We start from the raw sequence: 21,584 nt of genomic DNA on the forward strand, positions 1-21,584 counted from the left end.
TGATTGACATTGTACGGATACATATATGAACAAGGTCCCTGTCCCAGGGAGATTATAGTCTAAAACCCCAATCCAGTGAACACTTGTGCACATGCTTAGCTTTAGTCATGTGCGTTGTTCCATTGGCGTGAATGGGATCACCACAGACATGTACAATTAAGCTTGTGCAACACTGTTTGCAGGATAGGGCACATGTAGCTAGGTCACATAAGAAGCGTCTGTAGGAGGTGGGAGGAAAAAGAGTAGGAACTGAAAATTTAGAAAGGGGAAGAGGAAGGATGTCATGTGCTTAGCATGTGTGTATTTCAGAAACATGAAACTAAATTACTAGTGAAAAGTGGCAGGTGACAAATAACTCTGAAAATACGGCAGACATATTATGTAACAATTATTTTTTGTGACTATTGCTAATGTTGCTCAATTTTGTTGCTCATTAAAATACACAACTTTTTGATTTGGCTAATAAAACAACATACTTCCGCTCTATCAGTCATTCTGGAAGATTTTATGCAGTGAATATCTCCTGTCCTTGCTCTTTGACTTGGTATGAGTCCTTTCTCATTTTAAATGTAGTTAATAATAGAGTTGTAGACATCCCCTGAGCCACCATGTAGTAATTTAATGGCCTATATCCCTGAGCTGGAAGGCCTATATAAGAGTTTAGCTCAAAACCATCAATCATGCACAGATTAAATGAATGGAAATGATAGAGCTTATCCTCTTCCAGAAGCGGTTTACCCTGCTGTAAACCTTAATAGCTGACTTTAGCGCGCATGTGCCTCTCCTGGCATAATTTAGAATTGGGACAATTAAAGATCTGAGGGAAGACATGATTTGTTTACATTCGTGTTCACACAGATATTTTTCTGCCCATGGGATTCTAGGATTGGCATGTGTATCTGTGCACAGACACTGCATAGCAACAAGGAGGGTTTTCAACTGACTGGAAATGTAATGTGCATGCGCTAAAAGCCTTGGACATAAAGAATTCTGATATGGAACAGTATGGCTTTTTTCCCCCCCTAAAAAGTTCATGTTGCAAAGATTTATTAAAAGGGGAAAGAACATTTTATTTCTTCATAGGACTGTATGATAAAGACATCACACAGAAGTTCAAGTGCTTAAGTAAGTTTGCTATAATGCTGATGAAATAAACAATCAGCTAAGATAATGACTAATTATTATGTAAATTTCATTTTAATTCAATAAGGGAAGGAAAGAATTATGGTATTATCAGTTTCAGAAGACAGATATACATCCTGGTAACCCTGGTCCATTCTTAATTACCATTGCAATTAAAATAAATAGAACAGGCATTCATTAATATAATTCAACATCACTATTCTACTAAGGGATAATACAGATATTCCCATGACATCTGGAACTGCATATTGGAATCTTTATCCTCTTTTTGATATTGTATCTTGACAAGTATTTTTCTCTGAATGAGAAAGTATTTTGGATTTTTCTCAGGATGAATTGGATGAACTTCGGGCGGAAATGGAGGAGATGCGTGACAGTTACTTAGAGGAAGATGTTTACCAGCTGCAAGAACTCCGGAAAGAGCTGGACCGTGCAAACAAGAACTGCCGCATCCTGCAGTATCGTCTCAGGAAAGCAGAGCAGAAAAGTTTGAAAGTTGCACAGACAGGCCAAGTGGATGGAGAGCTCATTAGAAGTTTGGAGCAAGATTTAAAGGTGAGTTTAAGGTATTGTATAAAAGGACACAATCTGAGGCTGTCTAGACTGCAGGCTTCTTTCAGAAGAAGCTTTTCTGGAAGAGAGCTTCCAAAAAAACTTCTTCTGAAAGAGAGCATCCACTCAGCAAAAACACATCGAAAAAGCGATCTGCTTTTTCGAAAGATAGCGTCCACACCGAATGGATGCTATCTCCCATTTAAGCTGTGATTACTATGGACGGAGTGGCCACCAGGGCATGTGTGCATTTTCCTCTTCTTTTGAAAGAACTCCCACTTCCCTGTCCTCGCATGCCTTTTTCCAAAAGAGCTCTTTTGGAAAACGGCTTCTTGTAGAAAGAGGTATACAAATGTCGGGAAAACCCCTCTGTTGTTTTGATTTTTTTTTTTTTTTTGTTAAAAGAACGCAATTGCAGTGTGGCCATAAGTGAAGTTTTTTTGGAAAAATGGCCGTTTTTCTGAAAAAAACTCTGTAGTGTAGACGTAGCTGTAGACTTTGGTCAAAATGACAGAAATAAAAGTCACATAAAACAATTATTTGGATTTTTCAAAATGTCAGGCCCAGTTTCCCTTATGTTTTTGTAGAAAGCAAATGTGTATCTTTGTCATAAAATAAGGACTTAACTAAATGAAAACTATATACACATTCAGGCCCAGCCTTTGGGCAAGGTGAGCGAGGCGGTCGCTTTGAGTCCCGCGCATTCAGGGCCCCACGCTGCCCAGCTTCCAGCCCCGCCCACTTGGGCGGAAGCCTCGTGGCCATGCAGCTCAGCATGCTGCCTTGGGCCTCTTTGCCCAGGCCTGCACACGTTCAAATGAAAGGGACTTTATCAAGTTACATTTATACCTTCTTCACCTTGTCCTGTCCAATGGGTTTGGCGGCTCTTGTTATCAAGAGCATCTTCCAAGCTAACACCAATCTCCTTCATATTCCTCTTTGGAATCTCAAACTACCTTTTTTGGGTTCTTGTTTATGGTCTTTGTTCCATGACTACTAGCTCTCTTCTTCTCTGGCCTAGGGATGTAAGCGACTAGTCAACTAGTTGACTATCCGATAAGCATATGCTTATTGGGTAGTCAAGTAGTGACTTGACTAGTTGCTCCCCCCCACCTTGTTACCTCTATCAGAGAGAGGCAGCAGGGGTGTAGGAAGGGGTGAGAGCAGGAACTGGTGCTGGGGTGAGCTATCTTAAAATCTGGTTCCCCCCAGCACCATCTGGGGGTTCAGGAGAGGTAGAGGCATAGCTGGGACCAGCTGGGAATCAGGTAATTTACCAGCTTGCTCCTAGTCCCCCCAGCTGCGCCTCTGATTTTTAAATGTATTAAGAGTCTGGTGATTCTTTATACAGGTTGAACCTCTAAAATCCGGGACCTTCTAGTGTGGCAATATCCGTGGTCTGGCAGGACCATGGATATTGCTGGACCAGAGAGCCCTGGCTGGCCAGGTTCAGAATCCTAGCCCAGGCTGGGCTGGCATTGGGGAGTTCAGCCCAGTGGAGCCAGCGTGCAGGAGAGCACAGCACTGGCTAGGGCTGGTGGCAAGGACCGCAGTCCCAGCAAAGGCTGGAGATAGTGGGGCCAGGGGCCAGGAGCACAGCCATGATCAGGGCTGGCACGGTGGGAAGTGCAGCCTCAGCTGGGGCTGGAGACCGATGGGTGTGCAACCTGGACCAGTGCCATGGGGTGGGGGCGCAGCCTCTGCTGGGGCTGGAGGCAGTGGGGCTGGCCCCTGTCCAGAGCTGGCGCAATGGGGGACACAACCCTGGCCAGGCCTGGCACAGAGTGAGGCGGAGGCAGCGGCAGGGGGCAGGAAACGCAGCCCCCATCTGGAAGCAGAGCTAGCAGATGGGTAGGGAGCCTTGACCTCCCCTCGTCTGGCAAACTCCATTGTTAGGGACCACTCAGGTCCCGAGGGTGCCGGACAAGGGAAGTCCGACCTGTTCATTTAAAAAGCAGAGGCGCAGCATCTGGGACCGGGTGTGAGCTGGGACAGCTGAGTTATTAAGCTCTGAAATGCTTAGGGATATCTGTCCCTAAGCATTTCTGAGCTTGATGTGTCGAGTGAAATGCTTTGATAACTCTAAAGTTCCCATCTTCATTTTTTCTCCTGGAAACAAAAATGTACCTTCTCCTCTCATCTGGGTATTCAAACCTGGGTTTAATAATTTAAATGGAAGGTGCTGGGATTATCCAAGGCTGTAATGTGTATGTATATTGCATGTTTAGGAAGTTAGGCCCTTATGTGGTGTTCATGCTATTCTAACCAGGTAGCCAAAGATGTATCTGTTAGACTGCACCATGAACTGGAGAGTGTGGAAGAGAAACGTGTTAAAGCGGAAGATGAGAACGAAATCCTTCGGCAACAGATCATTGAGATGGAAATATCCAAACAGGCACTACAAAATGAGCTGGATAGGTTGAAAGAGGTAAGCACCAGCCAGGAAAATCATGCAGAACCATGTACTTGGTTAAATGGAAAGCTTGTTATCCAAGAATCTTAGACTATATCTGAAACAGTATGAATATGAAAATGTGTGCTGCTTTTGGAGCTGTGGATACAGTTGGCACTGATAATCATCTACAAAAAATTTGTATGTACATGGTAGTGTTCATAATTTAGAGATTATTGAGAAGCAGTCAGCTGTTTTTAAGTGTCATCATGGTGCTTACATCCCATATTACACACTATGGACTAGCTCCCCCATGCCTCAAGTTTTACTCAGGCAAAATGATCATTGACTTTACTATGATAATGTAAGATCTGGGAGTTTGGTTTATGTTAGAATTGAGTAAATCCTACAAGATTTGTTCCTGAAAGGTTAATTTAGATTTACTTGGCTTACATTATTTGCTGACATTAAAGAGACTACTTGCTGAGTAAGGCAGGTAGGAGTTGGTCTGTAATGCACAAAAACCATTGAATTGAGAAACAAAAATGCTGTGTGTTAGGAAAAGGAATAATTTCTATTGTACTTGACACATATTCATAATAATGATGCTGCTTGGAAGGAAGTGAGGTGAGATATGGGGAACGCAATAATGTGGCCCATACCCTGATCTATAGTAGTATTTTGCCACAGTACAGCATGTTGACAGTCCACTGTCTCTGATCTTTCTTGAACCAGATTGAGAGAGAATATTAAACGTAATGAGGTAAGGCATTTATCTTCTGAGCTCTGGACAGATATAGAGAGCTGGTTTCATTATATGTTTATTTTAATCTTTCAAACAATGCTTGTGAATCAACTAGCACAAGGCCTGATTCATCTGTATAAGGTTGACAAACCATATATAATTTCTGTGTGCATTTGAGTTATGAGGAGAATGTGTTCACTGCAACAGTTTTGGAGCTTAGTATGCATAAGTAGCAGACCTTCAGTTGGTGTAAACTTCTGTGCTGTAGTGTTAGTTTATGCCATCTGAGGATTTCCCCCAATAGGACAGACTGGCTGATGTTTTAGTTATAGAGGGGTTTGTTTGTTTTTTACTTTAAGCTATTTTTAGATGATGTGCTTACAGGTTGCTAAAAGTCATGGCAGGAGTATTCCTTACAAAACTATGTGATCCAATATACAAGCTATTTTTTTTATAACTAGCTACGTGTTATTCTAATGTACTGGTTATCACGTTGTAGTTCACAGAACTGGTCCATAGGGGGAAGTGTTTTGAGAACCAAGGTATGGGCTGATCAGAACAATGGGAAACCAAACAGGAGAAAATTCTCTAGGGAAAGAATGGTAAAATAGGATTCAGTCAAGCGGAGCACCTGTGAGGGAGCAGGTATGGCATAAGCCTTGAACCAGTTATTGAAAATGTGCATTTGAAAATGTGCATTCAAAAAAATATTTGTATGCATTGAGTGTCCAAGATTAACTTGGCACTGAAAATGAAGACATGATTTCTGCCCTAAAGAGCTTACAGCCAAATAATTACCACTTCTCTTCAGCATTATTGGTAGAGACAAAGCTGTATAAGAATATACTGTAGACATGCTGGGTAGAAAAGTTAGTCCATTGGTGATCAGGAGAAAAGCCAGTTTAGAAAATCCTTAATCTTTTGTATGTTTTAGTGCTCTTGGAGGTCTTTGTAAGGAGTGATGATGGCCTCTAAACCAGGAAGCTGTACAACTATCTTTATCATCCTTTAAACAAACAAAAAAACAAACAAGGCTTCTGCTCAGATTGCTGTGATCTATCATTCTATGTTTGTGTTTTATTCTGGAAGGAGTGGGAAAGAATGTGTTTCCCACTCAAGATAAGAATAGTAGTACATACTGAGACACAAACTTTGGTCCTCTCACATGGCTGTAGCATTCACTTAACCAGAGAACGGATGCTCATTAGCTGTGCAGATAGGAGACAGATACTAGGATTTGACATCCAGCACCTGACTTCACAGAGCTCTGCATTGTCAGAGCATCCTTCAAACATGTACAGAAAGAGAGGAGAAGTAGCAAAGTGGGGTGTCAGGGAAGGGGCATCCAATCTACAGTTATGTGGGGTGAGATGGATGTGCACTGGTTGTGAGGACTGTTATAGCCCTGTGGTTGCAGTAGTGACTGTAATGTCCCTTTGTGACTGTTGTGCAGGATGGGGAGTAGGACTATTCCTTGCTCCCAACCCCAGCCTCTGGCAGAAGTTTCCGTGTGTAGTCAGGCCCTAGAGTCCATGTATTGGGATCTAGGTCTTGGCTCTTATGGTTGGATAATGTTGTAGATAAAATAGTGTTTAAAAGCCCCTGTAATAAGGCTGCGTCTAGACTGCAAGCCTCTTTCGAAAAAGAGCATCTAGACTACAACCAGTACTTTTGAAAAAGCAAGCCACTTTTTTGAAAGAGAGCACCCAGGCAGTCTGGATGCTCTCTTTTGAAAAAGCACAGTTTGCATTATATAGTGCCTTTTTTTGAAAGAGCACTTTCGAAAAAAGGCATTTATTCCTCATAAAATGAGGGTTTCCGTGGTCGGAAAAACAGCCGCGTTCTTTCGATTTACTTTCGAAAGAACATGGCAGCAGTCTATACGCAGGGGACATTTTTTTTGAAAAAAGGCCACTTTAAAAAAAAAAACAAAAAAAACCCTGTAGACTGGACACACCCTAACAGAATGTTGAAGTTGTGAAGCTCCGTTCTCATAAGTTAGGAAATGCCAGAAGGAAGGCTACCTGTGAAACCATAATGTGCCCCCCTTGTGCAATCATAATTTGGCCCTGTTGGTGCATGTGCATTATGACAGTCTTTTAAATTACACAGTTGCAATTTTTCCCCACAGGAAATCCCCTGCCCTAATCAATGCACAGAATGGATGGTGTTCACTGAGTGGATAGTTATCTTAACAATCACATTTTTGTGTGTTATCTCTTCAGTCTAGTAGACAGAAATATAACAAGATCCAATGTCTGGAAGCTGAAGCTAGATAAATTCAGATTGCAAATAAAGTGAAAAAAATTTAACAGTGGGGGTAACTGTGGGAAAAATGTATCAAAGACAGTGGTAGATTCTTTGTTACTGGTGGTTGTTAAATTAAGACTTGATGTTTTTGTAAAAGATATGCTGCAGATCAAACAGGAATTAGTTCAGGGAACTCCTGTGGGATGTGTTCTACAGAAGGTCAGACTAAATGATCACAGTGGTCCCTTCTGGATTATAATCTATGAATTTCTCTTTATCTTCATCATTCAACATCTGACTCCACCATCCAAACACTGCGCTGGAGAGAATTATTGATTTCTTCTTGGGGGCTTTCTTATGGTGCTCTCATTATAGTACCCAACTGCTTCACAAACATTTAATGAATTTATCTTCACAATGCTCTTAGTATTATCCCAGGTTTAGAGATAGGGAACGTATGCACAGAATAGTCAAAGGTATCAACTCCCCTATCTGACATGCCTAGGACCTGATTGTTTCTGAATACTTAGCATTTTATAGCATTTATATATTCTGTGCCAAGCTCCCATTGAGCTGAGCTGTAGCTGTAAGTGCTTAACAAATCAAACCCTAGTTGTCTCAGTTTGGGTACCCAAAAAATTGAGGAACAGACAGTGACCCCCTGTGAAAATGTTAATTTATATGGTTTGACCAGCATCAAACAGAAACTCTGTGGTAGAGGCAGAGGCAGAACTTTACTTTTTAGGGCAGCATTTAAATGCATTACCACAAGACCCTCCTTTCTCTTCTGCAATTCCCTGCCTCATTCACCACACATCTTCCAGATTCTGGATCTTACAGACAGCAGCAGCAGCCTCCTTCACAACACAATCCTGAGTCAACCCCAGAGTGAGTCAACCCTAGAGTGGATGCATCCCATGGACTAAATGAGGCAGCGATCCTGTGAGAGAAATAGTATGTGATCATGTAATTGAAGACTACATCGTAATGTGTGTTCACAAGGAGGCCTCATTAAGTTTGCACAGGCAACCTCTAATTCAGTCATTTCCTAACCTTTGCATTCTTGACTTTGCATTCTTTATAGTCTTAGAAATGGCAAATGAACCATCCCTGCTCCATCTTGCACAAAAGTATTGAAAATGCATAGAACCTGCTTCTTTTCCCTGAGAGGGGAGTAAATGGTGTCTCTTGTTTGCAGCTGCTAAATGTATATTTTGATGTAGTCTTTGTGCTTGAAGTTTTCAGTCAGGAAAGAAAAAAAAGAGTGACATGTCAGGGCTCAAGCTGCTTGAAAAGGGGTAGAGGCCTGCTGAAAAGGACAAAGAATGGGGAGGATTAGAAATGAGGTAGCAGCTGCAGAAAGATTTGCCACAAACGTTATAAAACGGTTTAGCAAGAAATGAATGAGATTGTGTAACCAGGGAGAAAGGGGGATTTATTTTCTGTGGAACAGCCGCAGTGAGCAGCTGTAACTTACTCTGTTGCCGTTAAAGGCATAAGGACCTGGGGGAAGAGCAATCTGAGACTGTTACTTTCTCTCTCATTGGGGGCTGTGACGTAACTGCCTTATCTTAGTCCCCTTGCCCTGCTTAAGACCTCTGTGACAATGCAGAGAAAAAATCATTTGCATTTAGAATTCTTCCAGATGAGTTAAAACCCTCTTTCCCTCACCAGGCATGAATGGTGTTCTCCAGGCTTGTTTATTCAGGAAACCACGGCTAGTTATAGTAAGGCCTTTATTTTAACATAGGCTTGTTAGCATTCTCTGGAAGGAAGGCACAGGTAGAATGGGAACGCGAGAGAGTGAGAGGAAACTGGTCCCATTCATTTTCATCTGAGGAGATGGAGACATGGAAGTCTGGGAACCAGCAGCATGCTTCAGAGCATGCAGTAAGTAAGATTCCTTACTACTCAGGCTAACTACAAACTCTTTAGGATAACTGTGTCTCCCAGCTCTCCTTAATTTGGAGGATCACTTGGTAACAGATGTTCTCTTGGACCCTTCCAAGCTCTCAACCCTACCCCAGTCCTCTGCTGCTTGGCTCTTGGAAAGTTTCATATTCTCATACAGGGCTTGGACAACCACAGTTCAAGAACCGCTCCTTTAAAGTAAGAGTTAACTTTCTGTTGTGGTTGGAATCTGATTCGGTTTTAATAAAATAGAAGGTTGAATGAAGACCCTATTAAAATAATAAAAATAGAAGTGATAGTCACTGCACTGGATTTATCCTGTTCTGTTCAGAGCCAAGTTCCAAGCAGAGACATATGCACAACTCCCTTCGCAGGCAATGGAAGTAGAAAGGTTGTGTCTGAGAGAAGAATCTAAATGTATTTATTTGATATATAAAACAAGCCAGAGGTTACTTTTCAGGGCTGTGCACAGGGAGTTATGCTCTGGGTCCAGACCAGCTGCTGGCTGCTCCTTGAGTGACTCTGCTGCTAGGCAACAAATGAGACCAACTCTGCTGCCTTGGAACTAACAGAGTGGCCAGAGTCCCTGACTGACTCCTGGTTTAGCAGTCCCGCTTAGAAGCTTGGCTTCTACAGCAGAGAAACGGCTCCTCAATGAGTACCATGCCTACAGCTGCATTTGTTCTTGTTTCAGTCCTTGCCCCAAACTGTTTCCTGCTCCTCTCAAACTTCTGACTTTGATCTTTGAATTTGCCTCTGACTTGTGACGCCAGCTGACTCTCTGGTTTGGACATTCATTGTTTGTCTCTTCTTCGGTGTAAATGCACCAAGTATTGGGAAAAGATGGATCAGGCTTTGGCAGAATTTAGTGCATCATGTGGACTATCCCTATCCTATAATCTATTAAGCTAAGACTCTCTGCTTTTATGGTTAAGGTAGTGCTTGACAGTCCCTTCTTTAGTGAAACTAGAGTGGATTCTCCTAGCTTCTTGATTCTTTGTATCAACAGCAGTGATATTTTTTTCATGCACCTTTTATTTGTTTGATAGTTTCAGCTTTGAATTGTAGCATTTGTTGAACTCCCATGCAAGAAAAGGGGGAGAGAGAACCAGTACAATGTCAAGTAACATTTTAAAAGCATAGCAAAGTCCTTCTGTTGATATAGTAACATTATAGGATTATCAACTGAGAGAGCTATATTAGTGGAGTCTTCTGCAATAATTACTGAAGAAACTGAGAAGCGAAATGTTCTCCTGCACTGCAGTTTTTTATTCATTGCCTTTTTTTCCCTTTGAAAAATAATGAACCAGAAGACTAAAAAATCAGCCAATAAATACTCAGAATGACTTGTATGATCAGAATGTATTTCTTTTTACAGATCACGTTTGGCAGCATTCATTTGATTGTGTTTACAAGCCCTAGTTATTGCTATTTGAGTGTAATATTCTGGGAATGGTTAATTAACAATGCCTCTACTGATCAAAATCTAGCTTTTTAAAACATTCCTGCAAACCTAATCCAATGGTATTCAGACTAGGCACAGCCCTCAAAGAACATTGTCTTCCTTTAAATCAGACTGTCCACAGCCTTACTCCTCAAGGCTTTTATAGACCTCAGCTGACCTTTACATGTAGCTAATGTTACTGTTTGGGATGATGACTTTTACAGTGGGAAAGTGATCTACCATAGCTGCAGATTTGCTCAAATGCAAGTTAGTTATAATGAAACCTGCCTAACAAATTTAGCTGAGCTGTAGCAAATGCTAGATTGTAGACACAATTTTTATACAATTTTTTTTAAACCTTTTGGTTTGAAATCTAATGCAGATCTAACCTCCTGAAAGTTCACAGCATGCATCAATTTCTCTTTTTTCCCATCCCACTGCCTCCCTCCACCCCCCGGAAAAAAACCTCCAAACATATTCCATATCATATGTGCAGCAGTACTTGGCCACAGTGGTACAAACTGTGATTCAGTCTTTTGTTGTGAGATTTCTTTTGGGTAAATGCTGTAATGAGACTTCACCCCCATCAACTGCAAGACTAGTGAATGCACCTAATTAGTCATATTTTGCATATGAAGAGGTGAGTAACTAATTGGTTCCTGGCCAGAGCTGGCAAAGGGAAGCCATTATAAGTGGACTGAAAGAGGTCAGTTGTGGTGGGAGAAGGGGTGCTCTGGCTGAGAGAAGCCCAAGGTTAGGGGAACAGACAGAAAGAACTGGGGATTGGCATGTAACAGGCAGCATAGGCTTTCGTGAGAGAGAAGCCTTAAAATGGGAATTTTTGGAAGTACACAAAGAGAGCTTCAGTAGTCCCCAGGGGCGGAAGAATTTCCAGATTTGTTTGGATCCTGGATGAGGGTTGAAGTTGGTTTGTCTGGAGGTGTGAGTCATGGAAGATCTTGGAGTCAGCAGTAGGCAGCTAACAGGAGGCATTGAAGTTGTAGTGGCAATATCCCACTGATTCCAGGGGCACTGGAAGGGTGAGTGAACCTCACCATATATGAGGGAGGAAGGAAGGAAGGAAGGAGATACCAATTGCCTTAAAGGTTTGGGGCAGATGGACAGACAATCCCCCCCCCCCCATTTTTTTTCTCCTTTGGGGAACCTGGAGGATGTATTCTAGATGCTGGCAGCTCAGCATGAGCAGACGCGTGCTCTTCGTTGCATCTATTACAAAGGCAATAATAACAGCAAGACACTGAGCAAGAATGTTTCCTGCCATGCCTAGAAAAATGGACCCAGGGATCTGGGTAATATCAGGAGAAGAAAATTCTGCCACACCAATACTAGACCCAGCAAAATTGGGCCCAGTGGATGGTTCAGAGGCATTTTGCGCAGCTTCAAGGGGGGTAGCCAATGCAGCATGATGGACTGAATCCTCTTGGGCAGTTTGAGAGGCCCCTTCCTCCTGGGAGAGGCTCAAGCAACCTGCCAAGCTTTGTCCACTGAGCAGGCACAGTCCCGTAGAATTGTAAAAGATGCCATTCTGCATAGTCTGGGACTGAACCTGACGGATATGCTTCAGAGTAGCAGTGTTTGTGGGTCTGGCAACGCGGGTTGGTATCCAGTGCAAACTTGTTAGTTAAGATGATGGACCATGTAATCTTAGAACAATTCTTAAGGGTTTTGCCTGCTGCAACCCAAAGCTGGGTCTGGATGTTTCAGTTGACTTCCACTGATGAAGCTGTGGAGAGCATGAAGGCTAACATGGAAGAGAATAATACTGAAACACTTAATTGGGGAGTTAGTTTAGGGGACTGTTCTGAGGAAAGCAAGATGACAGAGAACGTTGACACTGGCTGGGAATGCATGGAGCACGTATGGGGATGGAGGAGAAGTTTTTAGTCAGTCTGGTACATAAGAAACCAAAAGACATAGTTGTGATGGGTCCGGACCCCATTGGGGATGTCACCTGGTCTGCTGATCATGTCACTGAGCCCACCTTCCTGCCCTCTGGGGTGCCCCACCACTTTGTCCTGCTGGGTGGGAATTGAACTCTTGGAGGTCTCTGTTATGGGTCTTGATAGCACCAGGAACACAACTCCCCAAAAGAACTAAAACCCCAGATTAATTTGTCTTGCTCTGTATAAAAGTTTTACATAAAGTTCAAAAGGTCAGCTCTCTTTATCAATGAAAGAACTATGCACTGCTGTGGTTCCCTCTCCCAAGTAATTTACACTAGGCTTGATAGTAAACAAAAGTGTCTTTATTAAGTATAAAAAGTAGGATTTGAAGTGACTGCAAGTTGAAACAGTCAGATCAAAGTAAATTACTAAAACAAACTAAACAAAAAATGCTAGTTAATCCTAATACATTAAGATAATAATTCTCACCCCAGTCCTTATCTCAGATGCCATTCTTCACAAGCCAGAGTTGATTATTCTCTGGCTTGGTCATTGCAGCCTTGGGACACCATATCCCTGTCCTCTTCCTGTCCATCATTGCTCACTTTGGGAACAGCACTGAATGTTTATGGACTGTCAAAGAAATGCTTTGGCTGTTTTTTGTTTTTGCCTATCAGTGGGCTCGTCAGAGTCTGTGTGGACAAGGGCCACCACAGTACCCAGATGCACCTGGCCTCTATTATACAAATCAGTGAGATCTAGCTGAATGACGATAGGTGTAGCACTCTTCAGTTGATGCTTGTCTGAGCTAACATGCTAGATAAACCCAAGAGTGCAGTCTCTGTGACATGCAACGTTCTTCTCTTGCTTTGGCTGCCTAGCAGTGAACAAATGCCAATTGTTTTCATATCACATCTACAGTAATTTCATACGTGCATCTGGAGCTCTGGTTAGTGAGATGGAAAAGAGTATGAGACAGTCTGTCAAAGTGAGAACAGGCAATTTTCTGAGATGCATATTGTCTTACCAAGGTTACCAGATTGTACACAGACCATGGTATGTTGCTGGGCATAGAAACAAATATGAAATTATACAACTTGAAACACTGAGTGCAGAACTGTGAAGAAATTGTTAGGAATGGGGGAAGAAAGTCAGTGAGTTATTGATTTCTGTTCTTCCTTGAAAGAGTTAATCAATTTCTCTTTACAAATCAATTATTTACAGTAGCTTCTATAAATAATTTTTTTTAAAAAAATTGAGGCTATAATTTATTGTAAGATGTCAAATGGATTAACTTTATAGCATTCAAATAATCACAGAAAGAATGAGCAAACAGCTTTGTAAAATATCAGAGTTTAAGCCTAGTTTTGCCAAGATTTTCACTATTACTATACTTTTCAGGATACCATATTCCCTCTTAAATATACACAGCTCTGAGCTGAGAAATACAGACCGCCAATAGAAACCCTTGGTGGTTTTAAGAAGATCTCTAGCGCAGCTGCATATCTTGTGTTGCTTTAATAACTCCTTTATTGATCAATCTCCTAATCCTCCCCACAATTACTCTCAGAGTGCTGAGTGGAAGCAAAATTGAAGTATTTTGTTTTCACACATCGGGTTGTAGAAATCTGAAATTTCTGTTAATACTAGCAATTGAGAATACATCAGTGAACTGAATTTCTAAATTTCTCACACTTGGGCCTTGTGTTTCTTGGATCTGATTTTTTTTGCCTAAAAGCTAATGACTCTGATGAGAGAAGGATAGAATTGTAGGCCTGGAAAGGACCTTGAGAAGTCATCTAGTCCAGCTGTCTGCTCTCATGGCAGGACTAAGTTAGTCTTCAGACCATACCTGACAGGTGTTCCTCTAACACGCTTTTTAAAATTTCCATCGAGGGAGATTCCACAAACTCCCGAGGTCAGGGGTGGGTAATATGTGGCCCATGAGCAGGCTGTGGTTCACCTGTATTAGCCCCTGATGGGCTGCCAGATGCTTTATTTATCTGAGCGTCTTAAGGTACAGCTGCTCACAGCTCCTGTTGGCCGTGGTTTGATGTTCCCTGCCAAAAGGAGCTGCGGGAAATGGTGCACTACATCCCTCAACTCCCATTGACCGGGAACAGCGCGGGTGGCTGTACCTGAGGACAGGCAGGTAAAAGTGTCTGGCAGCCCAGCAGGGGCTAACCATGGTGAATTGTGGCCACCCATTGGGCTGCTTATTGCTCACCCCTGCCCTAACCAACTTATTCAAGTGCTTACCTGATCTGACAAGAAGTTTTCCCCAATGGCCAATCTAAACCTCATTTGCTGCAATTTAAATGCATTGCTTCTTGCCCTATCATCAATGCCCAAATATTGTTAAGAAGAACAATACAGTATTTCTCCCTTCTCCTTGTAACACCCTTTTATGTTTTTGAAGAGTGTTTGTCCCCTCTCAGTCTTCTCTTCTCCAGAATAAACACATCCATTTTTTAAATCTTCACTCATAAGTCACATTTTCTAGACCTTTAATCATTTGTGTTGCTCTTCTCTGGACTTTCTCCAATTTGTCCACCTCTTTCCTGAAATGTGGCATCCAGAATTCGACAAATTCACAGTGCTCCACTTGAGGCCTAATGCCGTAGAATAAAATAGAAGAATTACTTCTTTTGACTGACTTACAGTAATCCTGCTAATGCAACATAAGAACGGCAATACTGGATCAGACCAAAGGTCCATCTAGCTCAGTATCCCCTCTGCCAACAGTGGCCAATACCAGATGCCCCAGAGGGAGGGTTCATAACAGGTAAACTTCATGCGATCCCTCCCCTGTCTCCCACTTCCAGAGAAACAGAGGCTAGGTATACCATTCCTACCCATCCTGGCTAATAGCCATTGAGGGTATGTCTACACTAGCTCGTTAGTTCGAGCTAGGTAGGCAAATGAGGGCAACCGGAGTTGCAAATGAAGCCTGGGATTTAAATATCCTGGGCTTCATTTGCATGTTCCCGGGCGCCGCCATTTTTAAATCCCCCTTAGTCCGAACCCCGTGCCCGCAGCTACACATGGCACAGAGTAGGTAGTTCGAATTGGATATCTTTAATTCGAACTACCTACTCCGTGCCACATGTACCTGCGGGCATGGAGTTTGGACTAAGGGGGATTTAAAAATGGTGGCGCCCAGGAACATGCAGATATTTAAATCCCGGGCTTCATTTGCAAATCCGGTTGCCCTCATTTGCCTACCTAGCTCGAACTAATGAGTTAGTGTAAACATACCCTGATGGACTTAGCCTCCATGAATCTATCTCACTCTTTTTTGAACCCTGTGTGACAGGGTCAGGACAGGGAGCTGCTGCAGAGAGGAGAAAAGGCAGCCCAAAAGGGAAAAACTCCTGTTAGAAAAGCAGAGAACTGCAGCACAATTAGGTGCAGCTGCGAGGGAGCTGGCTCAGGCAAATTGGGGCCAGCTGACTTCTCTGCTGTGTCTCTGAGGGCCTTTAAAAGCCTCATCAGTTGGAGGCTGGAGAGAGGAGTGAGAGGACGAAAGGAAGGTGGTGGAGAGGCAGAGAGGAAGAAAAGGAGAGAACAAGTTGGACCAGCATTAGGTAAAGGCAGCAGGGGAGGGAGCCTACGGGCCCCTGGCTTGGGCTCCCTACCACTGAGACCTGCTGAAAAACCCCAGTAGTGGCTTGGAGAAGAGGGGCCCTTGCCACACCTGTTAAAGTCTTAGCCTTCACCACATCCTCTGGCAAGGAGTTCCACAGGTTGACTATGAGCTGAGTGAAGAAAAAATTCCTTTGGTTTGTTATAAACCTGCTGCCTATTAATTTCATTTGGTGACCTCTCGTTCTTATATTGTGAGAATAAGTAAATAACTTTTCTTTATTCACTTTTTCCACACCAGTCATGATTTTATAGACCTCTATCATATCTCCCCTTAGTCTCCTCTTTTCTAAGCTGAAAAGTCCAAGTCTTTTTAATCTCTCTTTATACGGGACCTGTTCCAAACCCCTAATCATTTTTGTTACCCTTTTCTGAACCTTTTCTGGTGCCAATATATCTTTTTTGAGATGAGGTGACCACATCTGAACACAGAATTCAAGATGTAGGTGTACCATGGTTTTATATAGAGGCAATAAAATACATTTTGTGTTATTCTCTATCCCTCTTTTAATGACTCCTAACATTCTATTTGCTTTTTTTGACTGCTGCTGTACACTGAGTGGATATTTTCAGTGAACTATCCACAATGACTCCAAGAACTCTCTCTTGAGTAGTTGTAGCTACGCCTCACATTGTATGTATGCTTGGGATTATTTTTTCCATTGTGCATTAATTTATATTTATCAACATTAAATTTAGTTTGCCATTTTGTTGCCCAAACACTTAGTTTGGTGAGATCTTTTTGAATCTCTTTATAGTCTGCTTTGGTCTTAATTATCTTGAGCAGTTTGGTATCATCTGCAAATTTTGCCACCTCACTGTTTACCCCTTTCTCTAGATCATTTATAAATAAATTGAATATGATTGGTCCCAGGACAGACCCTTGGGGGACCCTACTAATTGCCACTCTGAAAACTTACCATTTATTACTACCCTTTGTTTCCTCTCTTTTAACCAGTTATCAATCCAGGAGAGGTCCTTCCCTCTTATCCCATGACAGCTGACTTTATTTAAGAGCCGTTGGTGAGGGACCTTGTCAAAGTCTTTCTGGAAATCAAAGTACACTATATCCACTGGATCCCCCTTGTTCACACATTTGTTTACCCCCCTCAAAGAACTCTAGTAGATTAGTAAGGCATGATTTCCCTTTACAGAAACCATGTTGACTTTCCCCCAACAAATTATGTTTATCTATGTGTCTGTGTTATAGTTTTTCCTCTGCCCCCCCATGGGGGGGAAGAAGGTGGTTCCTCACCAGGAACTCTTCCCCCTACCGTGCACCAACAGCCTCACCGTGTTGTACAGTAGCCTTTTCCATGGTCCTTCCACTATTCCACATATACTCGTACGCCGAGAGGGAAGGGAGATCTGGGCCCTCCCTCACTTCAGGCCTCGCCCCAGGATCCTAAGAATAGGCACAACGGTTACCTGTTTGGCTGGTGGGGCCATACCATAACTCACCAGCCTGCGGGCGCTCCTCCACTCTGTCCTGGGCTCCTTCCTTCCCTCCGGTCCACTTTCACCACCTCTGCCATGTCTAAGGTTCAGTCCTCCCTCAGGCTGGCATCGTCGTCCCCAAAGTCTGCCTCTCCTCCTCTTCCTTCTGGCCAGCGCTGCTCTCCGCCTCGTCTAGCTCACCTCTCTCCCCCAGCTGCTCCATCCCTCAGCTTTTCAAAGCTGGCGCCCTCAGCTTGGGATGCAGGCGCAGCCCCGCCGCGCGGCTCGGCAGCTTGGGGAATCCTTGCACATCGTGCAGCAGCTGCTGAGCACTCCCGGCACAGCCGCTCGCATCCTACGGCACTGGGGCCAAGCGCTGTTTGAGTGCAGTGTACGGGGCTTTCTCCGTCAGCCCCCGCCACCCCGTCAAAGTGTGATAATTTTATTCTTTAGTATAGTTTCAACTAATTTGCCTAATACTGACATTAGACTTACCGGCCTGTAATTGCCAGGATTACCTCTAGAGCCCTTTTTAAATATTTGTGTCACATTATCTATCTTCTGGTCATTAGGTACAGAAGCTGATTTAAAGGATAAGTTACAAACCACAGTTAATAGTTCTGCAATTTCCCATTTGAGTTTTCAGAACTTTTGGGTGAATGCCATCCGGTCCTGGTGACTTGTTACTGTTAAGTTTATCAATTTGTTTCAAAACCTCCTCTAATGACTCCTTGATCTGGGTCAATTCCTCAGATTTGTCACCTAACAAGAATGACTCAGGTTTGGGAATCTCCCCAATATCCTCAGCCGTGAAGACTGAAGCAAAGAATTCATTTAGCTTCTCTGCAATGACTTTATCATCTTTGAGGGCTCCTTTGACATCTTGATCATCCAAGGGCCCCACTGGTTATTTAGCCATCTTCCTGCTTCTGATGTACTTAAAATACATTTTGCTATTACTTTTTGAGTTTTTGGCTAGCTGTTCTTCAAACTCCTTTTTGGCTTTTCTGACTCTATTTTTTCCCATTTGATTTGACAAAGTTTATGCTCCTTTCTATTTTCCTCACTAGGATTTGATTTCCACTTTTTAAAACATATCAGAATGTTTGCTTTTTTTGCAGCAGTGTTACACTGTTTAGCTCGTGGTCCACTATGACTCCCAGGAGTACTCCTTCCTGGGGTTCATTTCACATTTTATATGTGAACAACTGCTTCTTCCTAATTTGGTCTTATTGAATTTTCATCCTATTTTTCTCACACTATTTCTCCAGTTAGTTCAGATTATTTTGAATTTTAATCTGATCCTCCAAAGCACTTACAACCTCTCCTAGCTTGGTATCATCGATGAATTTTCTAAGTGTTCTCTATGTCATTATCTAAATCATTAGTGAAATATTGAATAGAACTGGAACAGATTCCTATGAGATCCCACTCTTAAGCCCCTCCAGCTTGACTATGAACCACTGATAACTACTTTCTGGGAATGGTTTTCAAACCAGTTACAAACCCACTATCCATTATGTTTCCCTAACTGATTATAAGAAGGTCATGCGAGATTGTATGAAAAGCCTTATTAAAGTCAAGATATACCACATCTACTGCTTTCCTCCCACCCCCATCAACAAGGCCTGTTAGCTTTCTTTGACAGGGTATCATGTTGGTTTGAATTGTTTTATCCTGAACTAATCTATGCCGGTTATTACTTATCACCTTATCTTCTAGGTATTTGCAAACTGATAACTTAATTATTTGCTCCATTATCTTTCCTAGTACTAAAGTTAAGCTGACTAATCTGTAATTACTCAAGTTGTTGTCTTAGCTTAACTACAGTAGAACTTCAGTTACAAACTGGCCAGTCAACCACACACTTAATTTAGAACTAGAAGTACACATATTGCACCAAGAAAATAAAAAGCAAATACCATACAAGACTGTGTAAAACATAAAGTGTGGAAAAAAGTGTAAAAAATTAGCAAGGTAAGGAAACAGTTTCTGTGCTTCTTTCATAGTAAAATTTCAAAGCTGTATTAAGTCAATGTTCAGTTGTAAACCTTTGAAAGAAAACCATAACATTTTGTTGAGAGTTAAACATTTAAGAGTTATGAAAAACATCCATTCCTAAGGTGCTCTCTGAGGTTCTACTGTATTTTGCTACGGTACTTTCATCAATGATGTAAGTTTCTCTGCAGAAGACACGTGTTAGTTCAATTCCTTAGGCGGCAATTTTTCAGATTACGTTATTTTTCCAGGAGCATGTTATCCTCGTGGTTTGCAAGAATTCTTGGAAGATATTGTAATGGCGAATTTACAGTGTCTGTTGGATCACCATTTGACCTAAATATTCAAGATGTTTTTCCTAATTTTGTTAAGTAATTGGACAACTGGTAATATAAAGTAAACTGTGGTAGAAAAGTCTGAAGAAATTGATCTTAAATATGGAAATTGGTGCATTGGAAATGCTTTTATATCAGAGGTAGGCAGTAAGTTTTGATGCGGGGGGCCACTCCGAGATACATGGTCGAAGGCTGCACTTTTCCATTACATTAATGGAAGAGGTGCGGGGGTCTGGGATAGAGGTTGGGTGCAGCAGGGAGATTGGGGTTTGGGATCTGGGAAGGAGTTTGGGTGAAGGAGGGGATTGTGACCTGGGATAATGGACTTGGTTGCAGCAGGGCATGCAGTGTCTGGGAGGGGATTGTGATCTGGGGTAGGAGTGCAGGGGTTTGGGGACGGGATTGGAGTGCAGTGTCTGGCAGGGGTATGGGTGCAGGAGAAGATTCTGACCTGGAAGAGGGGCGTAAGAGGGGGGTGCAGGGATTTGGGCTGTGACCAGGGGCAGTGGATTGGAGTGCAAGTCTGGGAGAGGGCTGTGACATGAAGAGAGGTGGAGGAGGGGATGCAGTGTATGGGAAGATGTCTTGGGACTGGAGCAGGGGTGCAGATGGTTTGGTTACGTGGGGTAAGGTACTAGAGGGGGCAGAGGGTTGGGGAAGGAGAGGATGGGGTACCAAAGGCAGACTCTGGATGGGAGACCTGACCTGGGTGGCTCTCATTCAGCAAGTTCCTTAGCCAGGGTCCTTGCCTTCTACGCCCCTATGTTTGTTCACAGCAGATGCAGAGGCCATGTTTGATGCTGTGAACTGAATGCTTTGAGCCCGTGGGATGAGGGAGGAGGGGCACTTCACACGCTGCCTATCCTGTAAACAGGCAGGTGCTATTGCCAATGGGAGCTACGGGGGGGGGGGGGGCAGCGTGAGGAGCCTCTTACTCCTCCCCCAGCTCTCAGCATTCAGATACACACACTAGAGATGTTAAATTGCATAATCGTGCAGTCGACAAATATTTTATTGATTACACAATTAACCACTGCAGCTCTGCATTGCAAGTAGCTTGGGAGCTGGCAGGTAGGCAGCAATAACTCTTAGTACAGAGCTGCCCACCCGGAGTCCTGTATCTCCCTACAACCTCTGCCTTTACCCCCTCCTCACACTGAAGCCTAACTCCTGCATCCCACACATATCCCCAGCCTCCTGCCCTGAAGGACCTGGGCGATGCTGGGTAAGTCTTCTAGTTTGTAATATAGGGATTGTAATATTTAAACTGTGAAAACTGAGACCCTGGAATAAATTCTGCTCTGTGTCATCAGTTTATGTCTAGAGCAGCAGGACTGACAGCCTCACCTTCGGCAAGGAGGGGCTGGCTATGGGCCCCCAGAAGGGGTGGGACCTTGAGCGGAAGGGGCAGGACTGGGGCTAAGCAGCCCTCAAGGCTACCTGGAGAGTACCACACCTCTCCTCAGTGCTGCCTGAAGCATGCTGCACAGTGATTTAAAGGGCTCAGAACTCCAGGCCCTTTTGTATCGCTGGGCCCCTGGAAAATTGCTGTCCCCTACCCTTCTCTCCCCTCCCCCTGGTTGGCAGGCCTGGTCTAGAAATCCTTTGAAATCAATGGAATTACTTTGGATTTAAATTGGTGTAAATGAGAACAGACTTCTGCACCTAGAGTTCCAGATTCAGTAGTGATGTAAACAACAATATGAGAGGACCAGTCTTCTGTTGCCCTCCAGCCCTTTAATGTTGCTTCAGTAGCAGTAAAGGGGCCATAAACACCACAGCTCACATAGAATATGAGTTGGTCATATTCTATACTCACCCTTGTAAC

General features: G+C 43.0%; 1 protein-coding gene across 3 annotated transcripts in view; it reads left to right on the top strand.

Annotated features, from left to right (window-relative positions):
- Positions 1-21,584, top strand: part of MTCL1 (microtubule crosslinking factor 1) — a 167,702-nt gene that overhangs the window by 20,706 nt on the left and 125,412 nt on the right. For all 3 annotated transcript variants that reach the window (XM_075920965.1, XM_075920966.1, XM_075920967.1), the window contains exons 2-3: positions 1,474-1,698; positions 3,965-4,123. In XM_075920965.1, the coding sequence (XP_075777080.1) occupies positions 1,474-1,698; positions 3,965-4,123 (384 nt within the window). The remainder of the gene's footprint in view (positions 1-1,473; positions 1,699-3,964; positions 4,124-21,584) is intronic.

The sequence above is a fragment of the Pelodiscus sinensis genome, chromosome 2 (genome assembly GCF_049634645.1).
Source record: "Pelodiscus sinensis isolate JC-2024 chromosome 2, ASM4963464v1, whole genome shotgun sequence".
Lineage (NCBI taxonomy): Eukaryota > Metazoa > Chordata > Testudines > Trionychidae > Pelodiscus > Pelodiscus sinensis.